Source organism: Colletotrichum fioriniae, assembly GCF_027942845.1.
Source record: "Colletotrichum fioriniae strain IMI 355084 chromosome Unknown scaffold_2, whole genome shotgun sequence".
Classification (NCBI taxonomy): Eukaryota; Fungi; Ascomycota; class Sordariomycetes; order Glomerellales; family Glomerellaceae; genus Colletotrichum; species Colletotrichum fioriniae.
The window spans coordinates 3,234,675-3,252,805 of record NW_027076838.1 but is presented as its reverse complement, the minus strand read 5'-3'; the positions used below and the strand labels follow the sequence as shown (position 1 = coordinate 3,252,805).

Genomic DNA, 18,131 nt, shown 5'->3' with positions numbered 1-18,131 from the left:
AGAACACTTGGCAATGGGTTTTGAGCGCATGTCATGTGCTCATTCCCTTCACTATCTAATGCTAATACTCAGAGTAGAATCGGTCATCCTTGAGGAAGCCCGACTCGCTTACTCTAGCTTACCCTTCGTGGTCTCTTTGAGACAGTGGCAAAGTTTCTGTGAAAATCATTCAGGTTGTGAAAGTGTATTATTGCTACCCTCCACGTCTCGGAATAATGCCGTATAATGATTACTAGTGAGCTAGATTCACCTGCCCAAGTGATTAATTGGTCACATCGGCCCATTCATCCTATCTCCTGTTGGGCGGTCTCGTTGAGGCGCCCTAACCCCGGCACGTCAGCAGGCTGCATATGAGATAGTTCCACTTAATCATTAGCCCCGATCATGTTTAGCTTGGAGGTTCAGCCACCACAAACGTCGTAGAACCGAACAACGGCCGGATTACCCTGCACTTCTGTGGATTCAATTGTTTAATGGACAATTTTCCAGTGCTTCTAGGATATTCAGTTCCAGATTCCATCAAGTCATTAGACGAATAATGAGTCCTTCTGGCCATTGATAACATAGTCGATAAGCATGGGCCTGGTCTTAGCTTCATCCTATGTAGGTGAGTTTTGGACAGGGTTCTGAGCTGGTGCGGGTGAGGGGAATCATGCAGCCTGCTGACACTCTTGAACTCTACCAAGATCACTTTTTGGGTGAGAACCACCGTGTCGAATGAACCCTCGAAACGTCATTGTACCAAGATTCCAGTCCAATTCCCTTCTTTTCAGTTCCAGGTTTTGCCAACTTGACCGTACTTATTCACAAATATTCCCAAGGTCAACTCATGGCTGTAATCATAGCTGGAAGTCAGATGCGTGTGGCGTCCGCCTTATTGTATAGAATCAATGCCGGCTGTGCAAACGAGAAGATACCCTTGGTCAGACACGCCTGTTTAATTGAACGACATCTACGGGAGGAACCGCAACATGGGAATTGCGCTAGAACATGATCGGCATCCACTCCCTGTTCTCGTTGTGGTGTTCTTGGTTTCCCGTCTGAACATGGGGGTCTTTCTGCGGTGTCGTCTTTTCCATCGTCAGGCATTCAGTCTCTTCTGAGATGAGCTGCCGAATGTAGCTCCTTGGCAGGCCGCGTGGATGGAACTTCGGACTTGACCCATTCGTGCAAGTAGGTAGTTGGCGGTGACAATGGCGGGCATTGACGGATGCCGACGTAGTATGTTGATTCCGATGCTGAATCGCTCATAGACATAGGCAGATTAAAAGTATCTCTCTAGTGTCAACTCAAAGGCCCGTGGGTCACGCGGGGTCCGCTTGACTGCGTTGATCCCGCATGACGACTGTCCTTTTTGTCGCTCGCATATATGAAATGGGTCCCGGCTTGAGTGATCACCATCCAGAGATACCCAGCTTCTTTCCTAAAGTAGCAGCTCGGTGTGGTATGCCACGGTCCCTTGCATGCTGATGACCAAAGTATCACCGACATCATCGGCCTTTGGGGACACAGACTCAGCCTAGTAACGATATCCGATCACGGATAAATGCAGCAATAACCCTTTGAAGTGAAACGAATATTCCTCATACCCTTTTCATTCATCGCCCAGATTGAGATTTCTTATCCGGACATCATAACCATGGCGATTGGGTATATCCTAGGTCTTCTTGCCCAGACTCGTTTGGGCATTGCGTCTGAAGCCTCCATAACAGCGGGCTGCAGTCAAGCGGTTAGATATTCTGACAAAAGTGGACCCCTTCACGTTTACTCTATACTGACCGACTAGCTAGTGCTCTCAACTGATGAACGAGTTCGGCTCTGCTGTCCATCTCGGTAGCAACGATTCTTCCTTCGCGATATGGGACATGAAGCAGCAGGAAGTTCTTCCCGCCTGCCGCGTAGAGCCGACAACCGCTTCTCAGGTCTCAAGAGTCGTTGAGATCACCGTCGATAACTGGTGCCGCTTCGCGATCAAGGGTGGCGGACACATGACAAATTTGGATGCCTCCAACTCAGTCGGCGGCATCACAATCGACTTGCACCTCATGGACCACATTGAGATCTCAGAAGACCGAACCAAAGCTAACCTTGGACCTGGCCATATTCTTCGTGATGCCTATTTGGCACTGGAGAAGCATAATCTCACGATGGTGGGCGGAAGAACGGCGGATGTCGGGCTCCCAGGATTCACGATCGGCGGTGGACTCTCTGATCTTGGACCGCAATACGGCTTAGCCGTGGATAACGTTTGGGAGTATCAGGTAAGCACTCAGACTAAAAAACAGACTCAATGTTCTGTACGATTTGGCAAGTTTTGAGCTTACTCACTTTCCAATAGCTCGTACTCCCCAATACTACCATTGTCAACGTCTCGGAGACTGTCCACCCGGACCTGTACTTTGCTTTGCGCGGAGGCGGTAATAACTTCGGTATCATAACCAACTTCCGTTCACGACTTGTACCGCAAGGGCAGAAGTGGGGTGGTGCAAGGACCTATCATATCAACTTCACCGATCAGCTCGTCGATCAGTCTTATCAACTCGCGACGAACTTGGCTACCGACACATACATGTCCTTCTGGAGTCGCAACTCTTACGATGTTGCCACCGACCGGTTCAGCATGAGTGTTTCGCAGGCCTACTATGATCCCGTCGTTGAACCGCCGGTTTTCGCTGAGTTGAACAAGATCCCATATGAGACGAGCAATCTTCGCGTAGACTGGATGAGCAACCACAGTCTCGATAGCGTCTCTCCTCATGGATTACGGTAAACTGATGTCCAAAGCCCTCAGAACATTTGTTGGCCCATTGAGAGAGATTCTGACTGGATGATAGTCGCGTCTATGCTTCCATCACGTTCCGCCCCTCCCGGGTTTTGCACAAGCAATTGATCAACATCTACTCGGAAGAGATTGAGGGTGTCAAGACCACTCCAGGTCTTTCGTCGTCGCTTGTTGTCCAGGCGTTGCACAAGAATGCCATCGATGCCATGAAAGTTAGGGGAGGAAATGCTCTTGGCGTCGAGTCTGACGGGCCACTGATGAGTACGCTTTGCGCCAATTATCCTTCTTCAATATGTTCTATTTATCGAAGTGAACCACTTGCTGACTGTCCTTGCCACCGAAAAGTTGCGCTTCTCACTCTTGGATGGTCTAACTCGGAGGACGATGCGGCCATGTATGCCTATGCCGACCGAATCATCAACCGAGGCAAGGCTGAAGCCGAGTCAATGAATCTGTTCCATCCTTGGCTGTACATCAACTATGCGAATCACAATCAAGACCCGTTTTCGGGATACGGAGAGAAGAATAAGAACAGGCTCCGAGAGATCCAGAGAACAATTGATCCGCGGGGAATCTTCACTTCCAAAGGCCTTGTTAGAGGATCTTTCAAGCTGAATTAAGTCCTCTCTAAGACCTCCCCATTTGTCAGGGTAGATAAGATCATGAGTTTCGACAAACGTTGGCCTTCACAGACGCGTGCTCTAGCCTCCATGTACATAGACGGATCTTGACTCTGATTATAATGAAGCACGATATGTCTGGGTCGGATCCAGCTCAATGAAGCTCTTTCGATCTCAGAGCACGATCCCAAAATACCCATTCCTTGAAAAGTCTGCGATTTCACGAATGCCAATCCACGAATGCACAAAAACAGTGGCTTATGCCCCGCGTTCGGTAAACCAAGGTGTCGCAAAATGAAGCACGACGTGGATTTCTGCCCGCAACTAGAGCGCCTTATGACACAAGACTGAACGCGGTTACCCGGATGTGACCATTCGGATGCAGTCTTGTCATGCCATTGGGGCCGGGCCGGGCCGGTAGGTTCGTGGTCGGCGTCCGCCGGGCCGGTAGACCCACATCATATGGGGCCGGGCCGGCCGGGCGTGCGAGGGACTTCCCGCGCCATCCCTCGCCAAATATGGGACAGAAAGACAACCTGGAATAACCATGACTAACAGAATGAAGCCGAGGATGATACTCGATTGATCGAGCTTACCTGCACTCATATAGTGCCGACTGAGGGGAAGATGCTTCACCTGCGGGGTTGTATATGAATTGCCCTCCATAGTTCCGAGGCATTCACTAGCGCCAATATCTCCTGCATGAGCCTCGGTGGGTTTGATGCACGACCGGCAGCCGGATCGCCGTCGATTCGCATCCCCGCAATACTCCGAAGCTCGGCTAAGACCGCTGCGGGAATGGGGTGATTCAATTCAAGTAAGAAATATAGCTAACGACGGCGGGATATATAAGAACAAGTTCCCGTGTTGAGGAGACTTGAACCGGCTGTCCCACTTTTCTCTCTCCATCTCAATAAATCACACAAGGCCAGAAATAAGTGCACATCACATCACTCAAGGCTCAAAATGGCAGACGTCTTCGCAAAGCTCCAGGACAAGAGCCTGCTGGTCTCTTCCGGCCTCGTTGCCGGCGAGTGGAAGAACGGCCAAGATGGCAAGACCTTCCCCGTCTACGAACCCTCAAGCGCAACCGTCCTCCAGGAATGCGCCAACTTAAGCCGGCAAGACTTCGTAGATGCCATCGAGAGCGCTAAGAAGGGATCAGCCAAGTTTCACGAGTCAACAACAGCAAAGGAGCGAGGCGCCCTGCTTAGAAAGTGGTTTGACTTGGTCATTGCCAACGCTGACGACTGTGAGTACCTTTGCAGCACGAAGCCCCTGCTGAAGAATTGACACACTAACGCGCTCTCAGTGGCCTTGGTTTTATCTTTGGAGAACGGCAAGACCTTTGCCGAAGCCAGAGGCGAGGTTGTCTACGCCGCTTCTTTCATCTCCTGGTTCGCCGAGGAAGCGACACGGTCATATGGCGATACTATTCCTTCATCCTACGCCAACACCACCGTCTTGACCTTCAAGGAGCCGGTGGGCGTCTGCGGCATCATTACCCCCTGGAACTTCCCAGCAGCCATGATTACCCGCAAGATCGCACCAGCCTTTGCGGCGGGATGCTCGGTTATCATCAAGCCACCAAGCGAAACTCCTTTCAGCGCCTTGGCCCTGGCTAAGTTGGCGCTCGCTGCTGGAATCCCGTCAGATATCATCCACGTGGTGCCGACGAAGGACAGAGAGGCGTCGATGGAGCTCGCCAACAACCCCATCGTGAAGAAGCTTAGTTTCACTGGGTCAACTGGGGTCGGCAAGATGCTCACCAAGGCTGCGGCGGGTACGATGAAGCGCGTGAGCATGGAGCTGGGTGGCAATGCCCCGTTCATTGTGTTCGATGATGCCGATATCGACCAGGCGGTCGAGGGTGCTTTGATTTGCAAGTTCAGGTGTTCCGGTCAGACATGCGTGGTAAGTCTATCTGAACGCGACAACGTCCAAGTTGCCCGACTAACAGACATCTTCAGTGCGCCAACAGATTGCTCGTCCACGAGGCGGTCAAGGACCAATTCATCGAGAAACTCGTGACCCGCGTAAAGCAGTACAAACTCGGCCGTGGAATCGACGATGGCATCACGCAAGGCCCCCTAGTCAACGCCGCCGCCGTCCAAAAGGTCGACGCCCACGTCCAAGACGCGCTGAAGAAGGGTGCCGTTCTCCACACGGGCGGCAAGGCGCCAGAGGGGCTCAAGGGATACTTTTACGAGCCTACGGTGATCAGCGGAGTCACGACCGACATGGAGGTCGCACATGACGAGACCTTTGGCCCGCTGGCGGCCATCTTTTCTTTCAAGACGGAGGCAGAGGCCGTGGAGCTGGCTAATGCTACAGAGTATGGCCTCGCAGGCTACTTCTTCAGCAAAGACATTTCTCGAGTCATGCGCGTTGCGAGACGGTTGGAGTGCGGCATGCTGGGCGTCAACACTGGTCTCATCAGCGCGGCGGAGGCACCGTTCGGTGGTGTGAAGGAGAGTGGACTTGGTCGGGAGGGTAGCAAGTATGGACTGGCAGAGTACCAGAACATCAAGTCTGTTACGATTGGCAACCTTGGCTTCAACTGAAGAGTCATGCATGTTGGGACTGGGCGTTTACTCTGATGGCATAGGTACTCTATGGGATGGTATATTGGCACAAAACAAAAATGTCGAGGCTCTGATTCAAGTGTTTATCCCATCTTTTGCGCCGCTTGATACAGCATGATGACGTCCGTGAACACACAGTTCCACCCCGCGCTGATCTCTCCATGCACAGACGAAGCTAGAGTCAGCCTACCCCGTGCTGTTGCCACGCGTGTTTTCCGGATTTGACTTGGTTGAAAAGTTCTAATTAGACTCTTTGCGAGCAATTAAAAGAGATGGGGTAAGAAAATCTAATCTTCCTGAATGATTTCATACAGTCTCCCGTAACTCTGCCCAAAACTCCAGACGTAACCATTCCCAAACCATGCACCCTCCCAAAGGCACCCCAGAAACAAGATTCCCTATCCCATAACCTCATTACCACACCGATGATGCAGCCGACCTTTTCTATCCAGCCATGACAACTCCAGTCTTGCTAGCTTGCTTTTCCAGATATCCCCGATGCTCCGGTTGAATGACAACCAACTCCGTTTTTGTTACGCCGGCGGCCACTGCGCCCTTAGCCAGCTCCTCTTCTATCCTCTTCAAACATTGGTTCGCGGGAGATGGCTTGTGCACAGTCAAGAGCTTGACGGCGCCAATGGCCTTCTCCAACGATTCCACATTTCCCCTGTACGATTCGCAAGGGCTCGGCAGGGTAATGTCGACCTTTCCCTTGGCGAGACACCTCACCAGTGAACCGAGAAGCATGCTATTGCACTCCTCGGCGTCTGGTGAGCTGTGGTAGTATCCTTTCATGTATCTGCATCCATCTTTGAGACATCGGTAAAGGAGGACGAAGTGGTCCAAGTAGGCTGACACCAAGGCCTGGCGATGCTTGGCAATGGTTTCTGTTGGTTGTCATGTTAGCGATTTGACTATGCGGCTGGGGTGATTGGCACAGAAAACTTACCAAAGACTTCTGGGGGTCGAAGGTAGACAATCTTATCGAGAGGGAAGTTGTATCCCTCTGGCCCAGGCTTCCAGATACGAGCCAAGTGCCCGAACACGATCCTTCCTTGGAGATCAATCATTGACTCGTAGGTGATTTTCTTGTACATGGCCTCAAAGACCTCGGTGTCTCCCAGCTCCCAAGCAACGCATAGTAGATGCGCATTGTCGGTCTGGTGCTTGACGCCCTGCATCCACGAGCGTGCCCATGGGCGAACGATGACAGTCATGTCGTACTTCTCCGTGATTGTGAGGACGTTGTAGAGACGCATCAATGGTAGCTTCTCCGGAACGAGGTTGAAATGGCCGTGAACGATGTTTAGTACGATTTCCATTGCTTCTGGCGAGTCCTCGGGCAGCTCGACGGACCACTCTCCGGCACTCTCTGACGGGCGGGACTCCAGAAAGCGACCAAATAGCATAGCCTTGAGGACAGGGGAGCTTCGACCAAGTGCTCTTGAGCAGACGACGAAATCTTGTGGGTGATCTTCAACATCGCCGCCAACGGAGAGTCTCAGGTCGCCGTTGTCATCGAGATAAATAGTCGGCGCTGAAACTAACTGGGCTAGTTCCTCTGTTTGTTCCGCCACTTCTGTGATCTCAGTGACCGATTCCGTGACCACCATGGTGGAGGAAGCCATTTTGCTAGCGATGACAGCTCCATCGAGGGTATGATAAGGCAAGGAGAAGGACGCGCCCCCGAAGAGGCTGTTGGCGGGAGCTGTTGAACACATCGCGAATGGGCTACACGATCATCTGAGGTTTCGTCCAGAAATTCTGCTCACAACAGACCCCATGGGAACGAAAGAGCGACGGGATCGCGTTCAGTTTATCATTGTTTGACGGACGCGCGAGATCTAGGGTATCACACACTCGACGAACGGACCGGGATGTCGTCGCTTCGGCAGAGGCATAAAGGGGACCGCAGATCACCTTGTCGATGCTCCGATGACATGACTAGTCTTTGTTCGGGAATCGGTCCCCTCTTTTTTCTAACTTTAGGCGAGATATGGGGGGACAACGCAAGTTTTTGGGACGAAAGGTATCTTAAACAATGCGTTATACCTGTTGGTCCCAATGACCGTTTGCTGCCCGACCGGGCGAGGGACTCACGAGGCATGAACCCGTTGAGTGTCAAGACATGTACACAAATGACAGCAATTAGGAAGGGAAATACATGTCATGGAAAGGGAGGAAAGCAAGCTGCCCTCTCACAAACGGCGGTGCTCCAGCGCGGGTGCGACCCTGGGAGCCTTGGAAAATCGTAATATTGTCGCTTTCAAGAAAATCCGGGTTCTTTGTGAGATGCAAACAAGGAACACGGTGGAACGGAGGTCGGAACAAGCAAGATGTTGAAAAGCAGGGCAGAAAAACGGCGTTCGGACCCTTGCTCGGCCAGGATGGTGGCCCCTTTGGTTCCCGTTACGCCAGGGCGGTTATGTGGGTGTTGTGGTCCCTTGCTCCGTACCACACTGCAAACAAAAGAGGCCTGGCGATGAAACCCCGGGCGGCTATCCTGACTCGGGAGCCCTGGTGTTATTGCAACAACTCTTGCGACGAAGAGGCATAGCTGGTGTGCGAGGTTGGTTTGGCAGCACGAGCCGATGTGTGACCCTTTTAGACCTCTACTCTGCTGGATTGCAAAACGTGATTGTCGTCATTCCACGTTTCCCGGCAAACCCTAACCGTCCTGAACTTTTTGATAAGTCCTCCCTTCTTGACTGGAGTTTACTCCTAGGTTTCCTAGCCCATGAATCGTCAACGACAGAATTACAAGATTTCTTTTGCGCCGACTCGGATGTCCACTCGCAAATTGACTTTTGGTCCCCGTGTCCGGGCTACCCTGGACGAGTTTCTATATTGAAATCTTGTCAGCCCGAAAGTTGGAATATCTGGGAACGGGTTGACCCCCGCAACCCCCGCCTTCAGGGTCTTACAAACCACATCTGGAATCGTATCATTTCCTACTCTGGCTGGCAGGGCACCCCTCCATCTGTAGACTGTCCCAATTGAACTCCGAGCTCCCCTGCGCAAGTGCCGTCCGTCTCCAGCAGGGTCTCCAAGGCACGCGACACTAAAGAATTTTGGCCGCAAGCTTGGCTTTTAGCGCCGTTCGGGCGGCGGACCCGAATTCTTGAAAGTAGCGTGATATTCCGGTGAGAGTTGCTGACCTGAGAATACGACCTTCCCTACAGGATGGCATTGAGGCCAAGTTTCTTCACCTCCATTCCTTTTTTACTTCGATAATCTCGGTGAGCCGGCTCGGAATCAAGGCAGCATCACTGTTCCCTGTTTGATGTGTTCCGGTTAGCATGACTGACCTCTTGCGTCCCCACAAATGTGCACGACATTCTTCGTTTCCACATGATTAAGGCTGTGTAATGTGCACTAGGAGGTCCCGATGTGGAGAAGACTTTGAAGGTCAAGGGATGAAAGGGGGGCTACGGGGAAGACGTCCACTTACACAGCTCTTCTCTCCATCTTCTTGGTATGGCAAACTTGGCAAGGAAGCACTCGAGATTCGGTAGATGCTTTTCCTTGGTGGATCACAGCAGCTTCTGTTCCCTCCTTTGTTTTGACGCGCTCCAACGCGCTAGGATCGTCTGGGTCTCACTTCCAATGCCCCCTTACACTGCCTATGTTGCAATCCACCGAGACCCTCGGACCGACGGGTTCAAACAAGAGGGTTGGGTGTTGAGTCGGGTCGCATCCCTCCCTTAGTCACGATATACATTTAAGTATCGTCCATAGAGCACAAGGGGGGCTAGGAATACGCCTTCTTTGATGATTTTGACGGCTAGAGGTACCATATGACTTAAGGCTGTTCGCGGATGGTACGGAATATACTGAGTGGTACCTCGGAAAGAATGGGCATGTACTGCGTAAGGTTCTAGGTTCGTGGCGTCACAACCTCGAGTACGACATCAGACTCATGCGGGCGGCATCAAGAGCATCACAGGCTCAGGACCTTCGCGGTCTGTGTTTAAAGCTATATGCGAACGAGTCGAGATACGGATGTTCTTGGTAGTGACAGGCCACCCAGTGATCAGTCACAGTATACTCATAATCGGCTTGTCCTTGCTGGCTGCAGGAGTTCCATGTAGCTCTATTTCAACGTACATCATCCGTAGCATCAACGCAGCACTGAGCACAGCAGAATGCTTGTGGCTCTCACATCACATCACACGACTCACTACTCAACGTAGTGCTTAGAGTTTCAAACCTAAGTCTACGTTGCCTTAATGCTTACAAGACTCGTGGCTGAATTTCCAGGCCTACTCAAGATACTCATCGACCCCGACTGCCATGGTTCTATCCATTCAATTATGTGGTACATCTAATCGAGACTGCCATTCAGTCTTAGACATTTTGAGTGTAAGGAGGAGTAGCACGCCTGTATCATCATACTTGACAGCTTGAAGGAACGGCGTTTACATGCTTTGTGTCACACCAGTGAGCGACGGCAACCCGCAGGATGGCGAGGGTCACGGATATCTGTTTGCAATCGCCCTGGCCAGTACATCTTTGTGCCTCAATTTTCAATTGAAATGACGTCTCATGTGGTACCGAGACCAGTGACGATTCTCATCGGCCAGGTGACTGACCGCCATCAATCTCCTCTCTCGCAAAACCTTGTGGGTCAGTTTGACCTTGAGCTATTAGACAATTCATACTACAGCCTCAAGATTCAAATGAACAACTAATATCTGGAGCCATGTATTTTACGTGTGCAAACCTACTCTGCACGAAAGACGTTGCAAGCTGCAGCTCTGCTGCCACGACTAGGGACCCTGCAAGGTCGAGACTGAAATGGATCATCTCTGGGCATGCAGAGCGATGCGGGGGATCTGTAGGGACATGGGCATATGTCACTGTATGCTTGCCAGATTCCAGTCTTTGCCGGATGGTGTGCGTATCGATGACCGCCTCGCTTAACCCATCAGTGTTACCCGAGTTTAAAACCAACCTCTTTGTCTAATTCCTAATCTGATGTAAGAAAGAGGGCATCGGATAGGCGAATGGCAGATTCGTTCGCATTTCCTGATATGATAACATGACACATGATGCCAGAAAGGCTTTCATCGCTAGGTATCAAGGTCCTGGAGGCACTGTGGTTTGAAACTCTTTGTCTCTGACTCTCCATATTTCGGTCAATTCTACTTACGTGTCCATAGCTTGGTCTTCCATTTTGTCTGCCGAACCAATAAGTGGCCAAGTAGAGACAAGACGTTTGCCGAGATGCAGCGAAGCTATGATGCCGGAATTTTCAAGTAACAAACATTACATCATTTAAATGAGGCTTAGCCTGTGATCCGTTCCGGGGACTCGGTCCTTTCTAAAATGGTGGGTGACCAACACATGGATCAATATAAGCAAACGTGCAAACTTGACGGCAATCATCCAGACATTTGGATCTCAACAAGGCTATGGAGAAGTTTGGTCAAGTAAACATGAAGCAATGCGATCATAAGAAGACTGATGAGTTACTTTTGTTCGGAAGACAATAACGTTACATACAACCTAATTCTACACTATTTGCCCGTCAAAGTTCTAAAAGGCCTTGAGTGAATGTGTTGATACCTGTGTCGGTACGTACATACCTAGCCAGCTAAGGTAAATGTGGATAGTTCATACTGTGCAACGCGCCAATCAGTCTTTCTTTACCATACTTAATCAACATTGGAAAAAGGGTCAAGTATCCTGGCTGCCACTCATGAACGCCATGATGAGCCCATAACGGTTCGGCCAACGTCAAGGCAGACAGATGAGCGAGCGTACCTTACTAGTAGGTACCTTAGCTTCAATGCAGTTGAGAAGTAGAGGTGCCGGGTGCCTGATGGGAGGCAACCGTGGGGGTGAATTCGTGCCCTGAACGCTACCAGGGGGCTTTGGCCTCAGGGCGGCTGTGAGTGGCTGAGAAAGTTAAGCGAGACGGTAGTCCCACTGTAACGTCCTTGCGTTGGTCCGTGCCTAGCTGTCGGCAGTGACGTGCGTGTAGGCTTGATCAAAGTTCCCTCTCGACGCGGTTGACGGCCCATACTGAACCATCCTTCAACCATCTTTGGATTCCATCAATCGGGAATCTAGGAGAATTTCGACAAGCTATGCCGATTACCTTGCGATTGTGATATGATATATTCGGTCCTGAATAGGTCTCAGACTCAACAAACGCACTTCATCTTCCACCAGAACTCTCGAACTATCCATCAAAGGTTACTCCGTCGAGGATGAAGACGCCACCATGGCTGCAACGGCGCTCTCTGGCCGGCTTTGACTTACCGGCATCTGGGGCTGAGTAGTCCTAGATCCCCAAAGTCAGCACATACGCACAGTACCTTTGCCTTTGCAGACAGATCGGATCAGCCACTAGGACAACGCCGAGGCCAATCTCATGGGCCGCGAACCAATATGCCTCGAGTCCTATCATATGCGCCGTTGTCGAGCCTGATGCAGCTTATGTGGCATCAACTGTCAGGCTTCAGGCTTCAGCATCAAAGCAACAAGGCTGCCATTTGAAAAGGGATTGATCTGCTTGATTCATCCCATCTCTCACCTCAACATCTTCACCCTCTCTGCCCAGTCCGGATTTCCAGCCTCGGATCTTCTACCATATTCCTTCAGAGCGCAAACGAACCGCCAAGATGCACCTGAGCGATATTCGCGACGTATTCGACAAGGAGAACCTGTCGGAAAAGGCATGGCAGTTGCGTTGCAAGCTTCTCCCCCACAAAGAAGAAGTCGGGCGCCCTATTTCGGATATCGAAGGGAGTCTCTCCGACGATGACCCTAAGAAGCAGCAGTCACCCAAAAACCCCACCTTTGGCGTGGATGCCACCGTCAAGACCTACTATGAGGGCAAGAACAGCTGCAATGGCACCTATGACTGGGTCGACTTTCCCCCCAAGCAGATGAGCAAGAAAGCCGCAGAGAGCCAAGACCGGCCCGCCATCAAAGTCTACAAGATCAAGGACGTCGAGAAGCCTGTTATGGCAGGTCGATACTCCTTGACCTATCACCAAATCTCTATCCAGAACCCGACCCTTGTCGCTGCCCTGGAGCCCATCTTCAAGAAGGAAGATGTTCACCTCGACCCCAGCGATACGGCCACCTTTGAGGCCCCGTTTCGACCCCTTTTCTTTTGCTACGATGAGATCCTGGACCTTTACAAGACGACGAACGACAGCTCACTCAAGGGATACTTACAGCTCCTGGTACGGACTCTGGACGACATGCTGGGCGAGACGCGCGAGAAGAAGCGCAAGCTGCAGGCCAGCGGTCTCATCAACTTCAAGATGGCTTGGACATACTTCCCGCGAAACTCCGTCGTGTACAGCAGCGCTCAGAACACGGAGCTGTTGTGCAAGGTGGAAGATACATCGTACGAAAGGACGGATCAGGGCGTGTTCCTCAACATCAAATGCAAGATTCTCGCTTTTAACGGTGAGAGCTTTGTGTGGTCCGACCAAGAGCTCCAGATCCCCAAGTTCGCGGGAAACCGGCCGATACTTGAGCTCACTCACTACCCTCTCCAGTTCCACCTGAACAAAGAAGAACTACTACAAAGGACCCTAACAAGGGGCAAGAAGGTCTTGGATCTTCAGGGGCTGACGTACTGTACCTATAACGGCATTGCCATGGGCCCGAAGAGCAAGCACAATGTGGAGGGCAGAATCCTCATTGATGTTGTCGGTTTCAACAAGTACGAACGGACTCAGGGCAAGAGAGAAAATGACGACGCCGAGACGCGACGGAATCGTGTGACTAAGAAGCGCATCATCTACGATGATCACGGCGAGCCAGAATTTGAATCGGAAACGAAGGAAAGGAAGAAGACCGAGGTCAAAAACGGGAGACATCTTGGGGAAAATGCGCAGTTTAAGAATAAGGAAGAGATGCTCGCCCGTCCGGACGACCTCGTCTTCATGTCTCCTCTGATCGAGGGGTTCGCCTTGAAGAATAAGCTTTGGCGTAAGTTGCTCACCTCAAATTTCCCGGTTCATCTAATTGACATTTCCAGTCGGTTTCTACGTGGAGGATATCGAGCCGATTGTCTGGAATGCCCAAGCCTACGACCACCTTGTCTACGACGAACAACAAAAGGACCTAGTCCTATCCTTCGTCGAGAATCATGGCCACGCGAACAAGAGCGCGATGGAAGATGTTATTGTCGGCAAAGGCCAAGGGCTCATCATCCTCCTCAGCGGCCCACCGGGAACTGGCAAAACACTCACAGCCGAAGCGGTCGCAGACAGAACTCAGCGCCCGTTATTCTACCTGCAGGCCGAGGACCTGGGTATCAACCCCTCAACGCTAGGCGAGAAGATCAAGCGGGTATTTGAAATGGCGACCGAGTGGAACGCTGTGATTCTACTCGACGAGGCAGACGTTTTCATGGCGGAACGGAATCCCAACGATATCGCGCGTAACGAGCTTGTATCGATCTTCCTACGCGAGCTGGAGTACTTTCGCGGCATCATCTTCTTGACTACGAACCTGTACAACACCATAGATACGGCGTTCCGAAGTAGGGTGAGCTTGCACTTGCTGTTCAAGGCGCTGAGCCCGGATGCAAGAGAGCTCATCTGGCGGAAGTTCCTCGGAAGGTTACCTCAGCAAGGGCCAAATGACGAAGCAGAAGGCGCAAGGAAGCTGCTTTCGGACGAGGACATCAAGGAGCTTGGGCATTGGCAGCTCAATGGTCGTGAGATCAAGACGGCTGTTAAGATGGTTTCCAAGTGGTGCGATCATAAGAACTATGAGATGAGTCTGGCTAGGCTGGAGAATGGCATTCGAGTGACGAGTCCCCATGCTTCAAAGCAAAAGGACTCTGGCGAGGACGATGATCTGTACAATTGACATGGTAAAAGAGGAACAATCTTGGATCTTATTTCGTGTTTATCAATCAACTTGCGCAGCTTGGAGGGCTTCTTAACTCTTTTTGTCTATTTGAACAATCGGTGCAGTTACTCCGTGGACAATTCCACATCCGTGGTTCGGTATCAACCGGTGCACCTTCCCTCAATTAGCGTGCAAAGTACCCGGCGCCGGCCCCACAATCCACTAAATCAACTTCGTCCCATGAGCAATGTCCCACGGATACGTCTCCCTTTCACCCCAACAACACCACACGAACAATCCGACCCATTTCCCTGGATATCTCATTCGTGGCACAGATATCTTGGCAGACTTTTTCAGCTTTTTCAGAAAAGATGACAGACATGGACGTCGATTCGGGACCCAATCGACGTACCAGCACCCGCGCACTGGCAAGCCCACTATCGGGGAGCGCATCGACGCCAACAACAGCATCCAGACGCTTCCGCTCGGCTTCTCAAGCCGAGGCTGCTCGTACATCCAATGCGTGCCAGATTTGCCGGGACAAGAAGGTCAAATGTTCTGGTCAGCAGCCGTGCAAGTACTGTGCCAAGCGGGGTTTGGATTGTGTGTTTGCCGCTTCGGAGAAGAGGAAGCTTTATTCCATCTCGTACGTTCTACCCTGCGTCCACCGAAGGCGTTTGCTGTCGACATCGAAGCAGGATTTTGAGATGGCTGAGAATGATCTTACATGGATAGACAGATTAGGGAGCTCGAGGACAAAGTCGCCTATTATGAGCGACGAAGAGGAGAGAGGTCGGCACCCGGAGCCGCTTCCACGATGCCGCCAGCTGCAGCACCATCATCGGCGTCACCCTCGATGCAGCTGCACGATGTTGAAGATTCTTCAAACGAAATTACAGTTGTGCATGGTGATGACCATTCAGATGGTAACAGCACATCTCAATCAATCGCCTCACTTGGTCAGCCTGGGCCGACGATGTCTCAGTCAATACTACCCTCCACGCTCGAGAGGACGAGAACTTCCGACGCCCAGGTCCAATGCACATCCTCACCTGCTCGTGCAGGAAGAGGTAAATGCACTTTTATATGTCGTCTGGCAGGCGACCCCCCGAGTCTCGGATACTAATCCCGGCGAATAGCAATCGCACCCGAGTCCGCCCTCTCCTCAAGCGAGACCTTCGGGTCCGAGATCAGGACCCTCCTCATCTCCCGTTCCAACCCCGGCTCTACCGCCAGTCCGCGGTCCACCGTCAACGCTGCGACTCCGCTTCCGCATATTGACAGACGTGCACTAGAGATAGCGATTGGAAGTCAATGGCCGACGGAAGAAGAGGCCCACGCGATGCTCGATATCGTCATCTTCAACGTGGGTATATCGCAGCAGCTTTTTGACGTGCGTGCTTTTTCGGACAATCTGTCCGTCCTGTATCACGATTCTAGTGCCGATGTGCGGTTGACAGAGATTTGGATAGTGGAAGCACTGCTTGTCTTTGCGGTTGGTAGGCTATTGCAGGGACGGGATGATGAGGATGGAGAGATTCCAGGGACGATGTACTTCAAAGAGGCAGTGAAAAGGACGCCTTTGCTAAGTGATTTGCGGAAGCATGGTATCATCGGGGTGGAAATCATGGCTTTGACCGCATCGTACCTTCAAATTTCGGATCAGAAAGATGATGCATATCTGCATGTAAGTTGAGCTTCAGTTGAAATCTGAGAAGTTGGCAACTGACACGTCTAGTCTAATACTGCATTACGACTGGCCATCAGCAATGGTATGCATCGATCAAGTGGCTCACAAAATTCACGCCGCTCGGAAAATGTTCACCGGAACAGGTTATGGTGGTCAATCTACATGCAGGAAAGGTACATCACCATCGTGAGGTTATGCGTCGGCGTCAAGGTCCCATGCAACTGACTTTCCACCTAGGAGGTTATGTGCGGCAGGCGGATTCCCCATGTCCATAGAAGACTATGCGATAACAACAAAGTCTCCATACGAGGTGTTGGGATTCCCATCCGCCACAGCATTGGACGTCAATGTTCAGGCGGCAAGGATAACCGGCAAGATAACCGCCAGTTGGTTTGCTATGTATCTGGTCCCTATTGAAACGAGACTGACTGCAAGCCAGCGATCTACTCGCAAAGAGAAGAACCTGAGGCGAGCTTTATCAACAACGTCCAGGATATTCTACAATCGCTCTACGAAGTAGAGAAGAATATGCCATCCGAGTACTCGATGGAGATTAAACCCTCAGGGTTGACCGTCGCAGGACGACCATTCATGGAAGCCCCAACCACAATATCAAGAACTAGCTCTAGCTTACACATCTCGGTCTACTCGGTACCCGATACCTATGTTCCAGAAACAGAAGATCTTTACTGACACATGTAGGCTGTGATACATACCGTTCGGCCAATCTTACTGTACATGGCTCGAAACAGTCGCGACCCAGAGCGCGAAGACTCCCACAACGGTGTCAGGCCAGCACTCGTACGCCTTGCAGAGATCTGTGTTGAGACAGCAAGTAAGATTCTTGTCATTCTTCAAGAACTTCGAAAGAGTGAGATACTTGGTCAGTTTGGCTTTGTCCGCAACACGCCTGTCTTCATTAACAATGTTTGGCACATAGCAAAGAACGCATTTCTCGATCTTGACGCAACATTCTCCGTGGGATATGTGTTTGTGCTCGTTCAGGCCATCAATCCTGGCAAAGGGCTAGGCCACACAGGCATCGACGGGTCAAGAGCTATCCTTAGGTACCTTGCTACGCTTGGTAATCGACCTGCAGCCAGTCGCCTGGCGGAACTCGATCAGATGTGTTTGCATCTCGCCCTCCCTGTCCACCAATCTGGTATACAGGCTCCCCAAGAGTCATTCATAGACCTCATGGCGCAGCCCTTTTCGTTCTCAACTAGCTACAGAAACAGGGATGCGACCCTAGAAGGACCCTCAACAAGCGAAGATTTGGCAATGGCGAATATCCAGGGACTATCGGGGGTCCAGGAAAACCTTGAGCCAACGTCGGAAGTCCATGACATGGATGGTCAGCATGACTTTGGTTTCAGCGGCGCTGACTTGGCGAGTATACCGCTGGAGGGCGAGAATAGCCTGTACTGGGTCTACCACACCCCCGGGTTCTCATTTACTGGCGTCGAACAGACGGATTGGGAAGCTTTGGAGAACCAGATTCCGTGGCAGCAATGATGGCTGCATCCTTCGGACTCCAATGGAATAAAGTCCACTGAAAAGGGCCTGGTATGTGTAACCGGTATTTTCAACATGTCCCGGTGACTTGCCAGTGCGGAGGGAGGCTGATC

The 18,131-nt window shown here is 51.4% G+C and overlaps 4 protein-coding genes across 4 annotated transcripts; 3 read left to right on the top strand and 1 right to left on the bottom strand.

The window, feature by feature from the left end:
* Positions 1-1,802: 1,802 nt before the first annotated feature.
* Positions 1,803-3,402, top strand: N0V96_002688 (uncharacterized protein; the record flags this gene model as incomplete). Its single annotated transcript, XM_053187266.2, has 4 exons — positions 1,803-2,261; positions 2,339-2,766; positions 2,835-3,043; positions 3,128-3,402. 4 exons carry the CDS (start codon positions 1,803-1,805, stop codon positions 3,400-3,402), a joined length of 1,371 nt encoding a protein of 456 aa, XP_053054770.2.
* Positions 3,403-4,368: 966 nt separating this feature from the next.
* N0V96_002687 (uncharacterized protein) lies at positions 4,369-5,966 on the top strand (the record flags this gene model as incomplete). Its single annotated transcript, XM_053187267.2, has 3 exons — positions 4,369-4,654; positions 4,715-5,316; positions 5,373-5,966. The coding sequence occupies 3 exons, from the start codon at positions 4,369-4,371 to the stop codon at positions 5,964-5,966; spliced, it is 1,482 nt and encodes a 493-aa protein (XP_053054771.2).
* A 465-nt stretch (positions 5,967-6,431) lies between these two features.
* On the bottom strand, positions 6,432-7,615 carry N0V96_002686 (uncharacterized protein; the record flags this gene model as incomplete). Its single annotated transcript, XM_053187268.1, has 2 exons — positions 6,432-6,874; positions 6,937-7,615. 2 exons carry the CDS (start codon positions 7,613-7,615, stop codon positions 6,432-6,434), a joined length of 1,122 nt encoding a protein of 373 aa, XP_053054772.1.
* Positions 7,616-12,616: 5,001 nt separating this feature from the next.
* On the top strand, positions 12,617-14,831 carry N0V96_002685 (uncharacterized protein; the record flags this gene model as incomplete). Its single annotated transcript, XM_053187269.1, has 2 exons — positions 12,617-13,943; positions 13,993-14,831. 2 exons carry the CDS (start codon positions 12,617-12,619, stop codon positions 14,829-14,831), a joined length of 2,166 nt encoding a protein of 721 aa, XP_053054773.1.
* Positions 14,832-18,131: the final 3,300 nt, after the last annotated feature.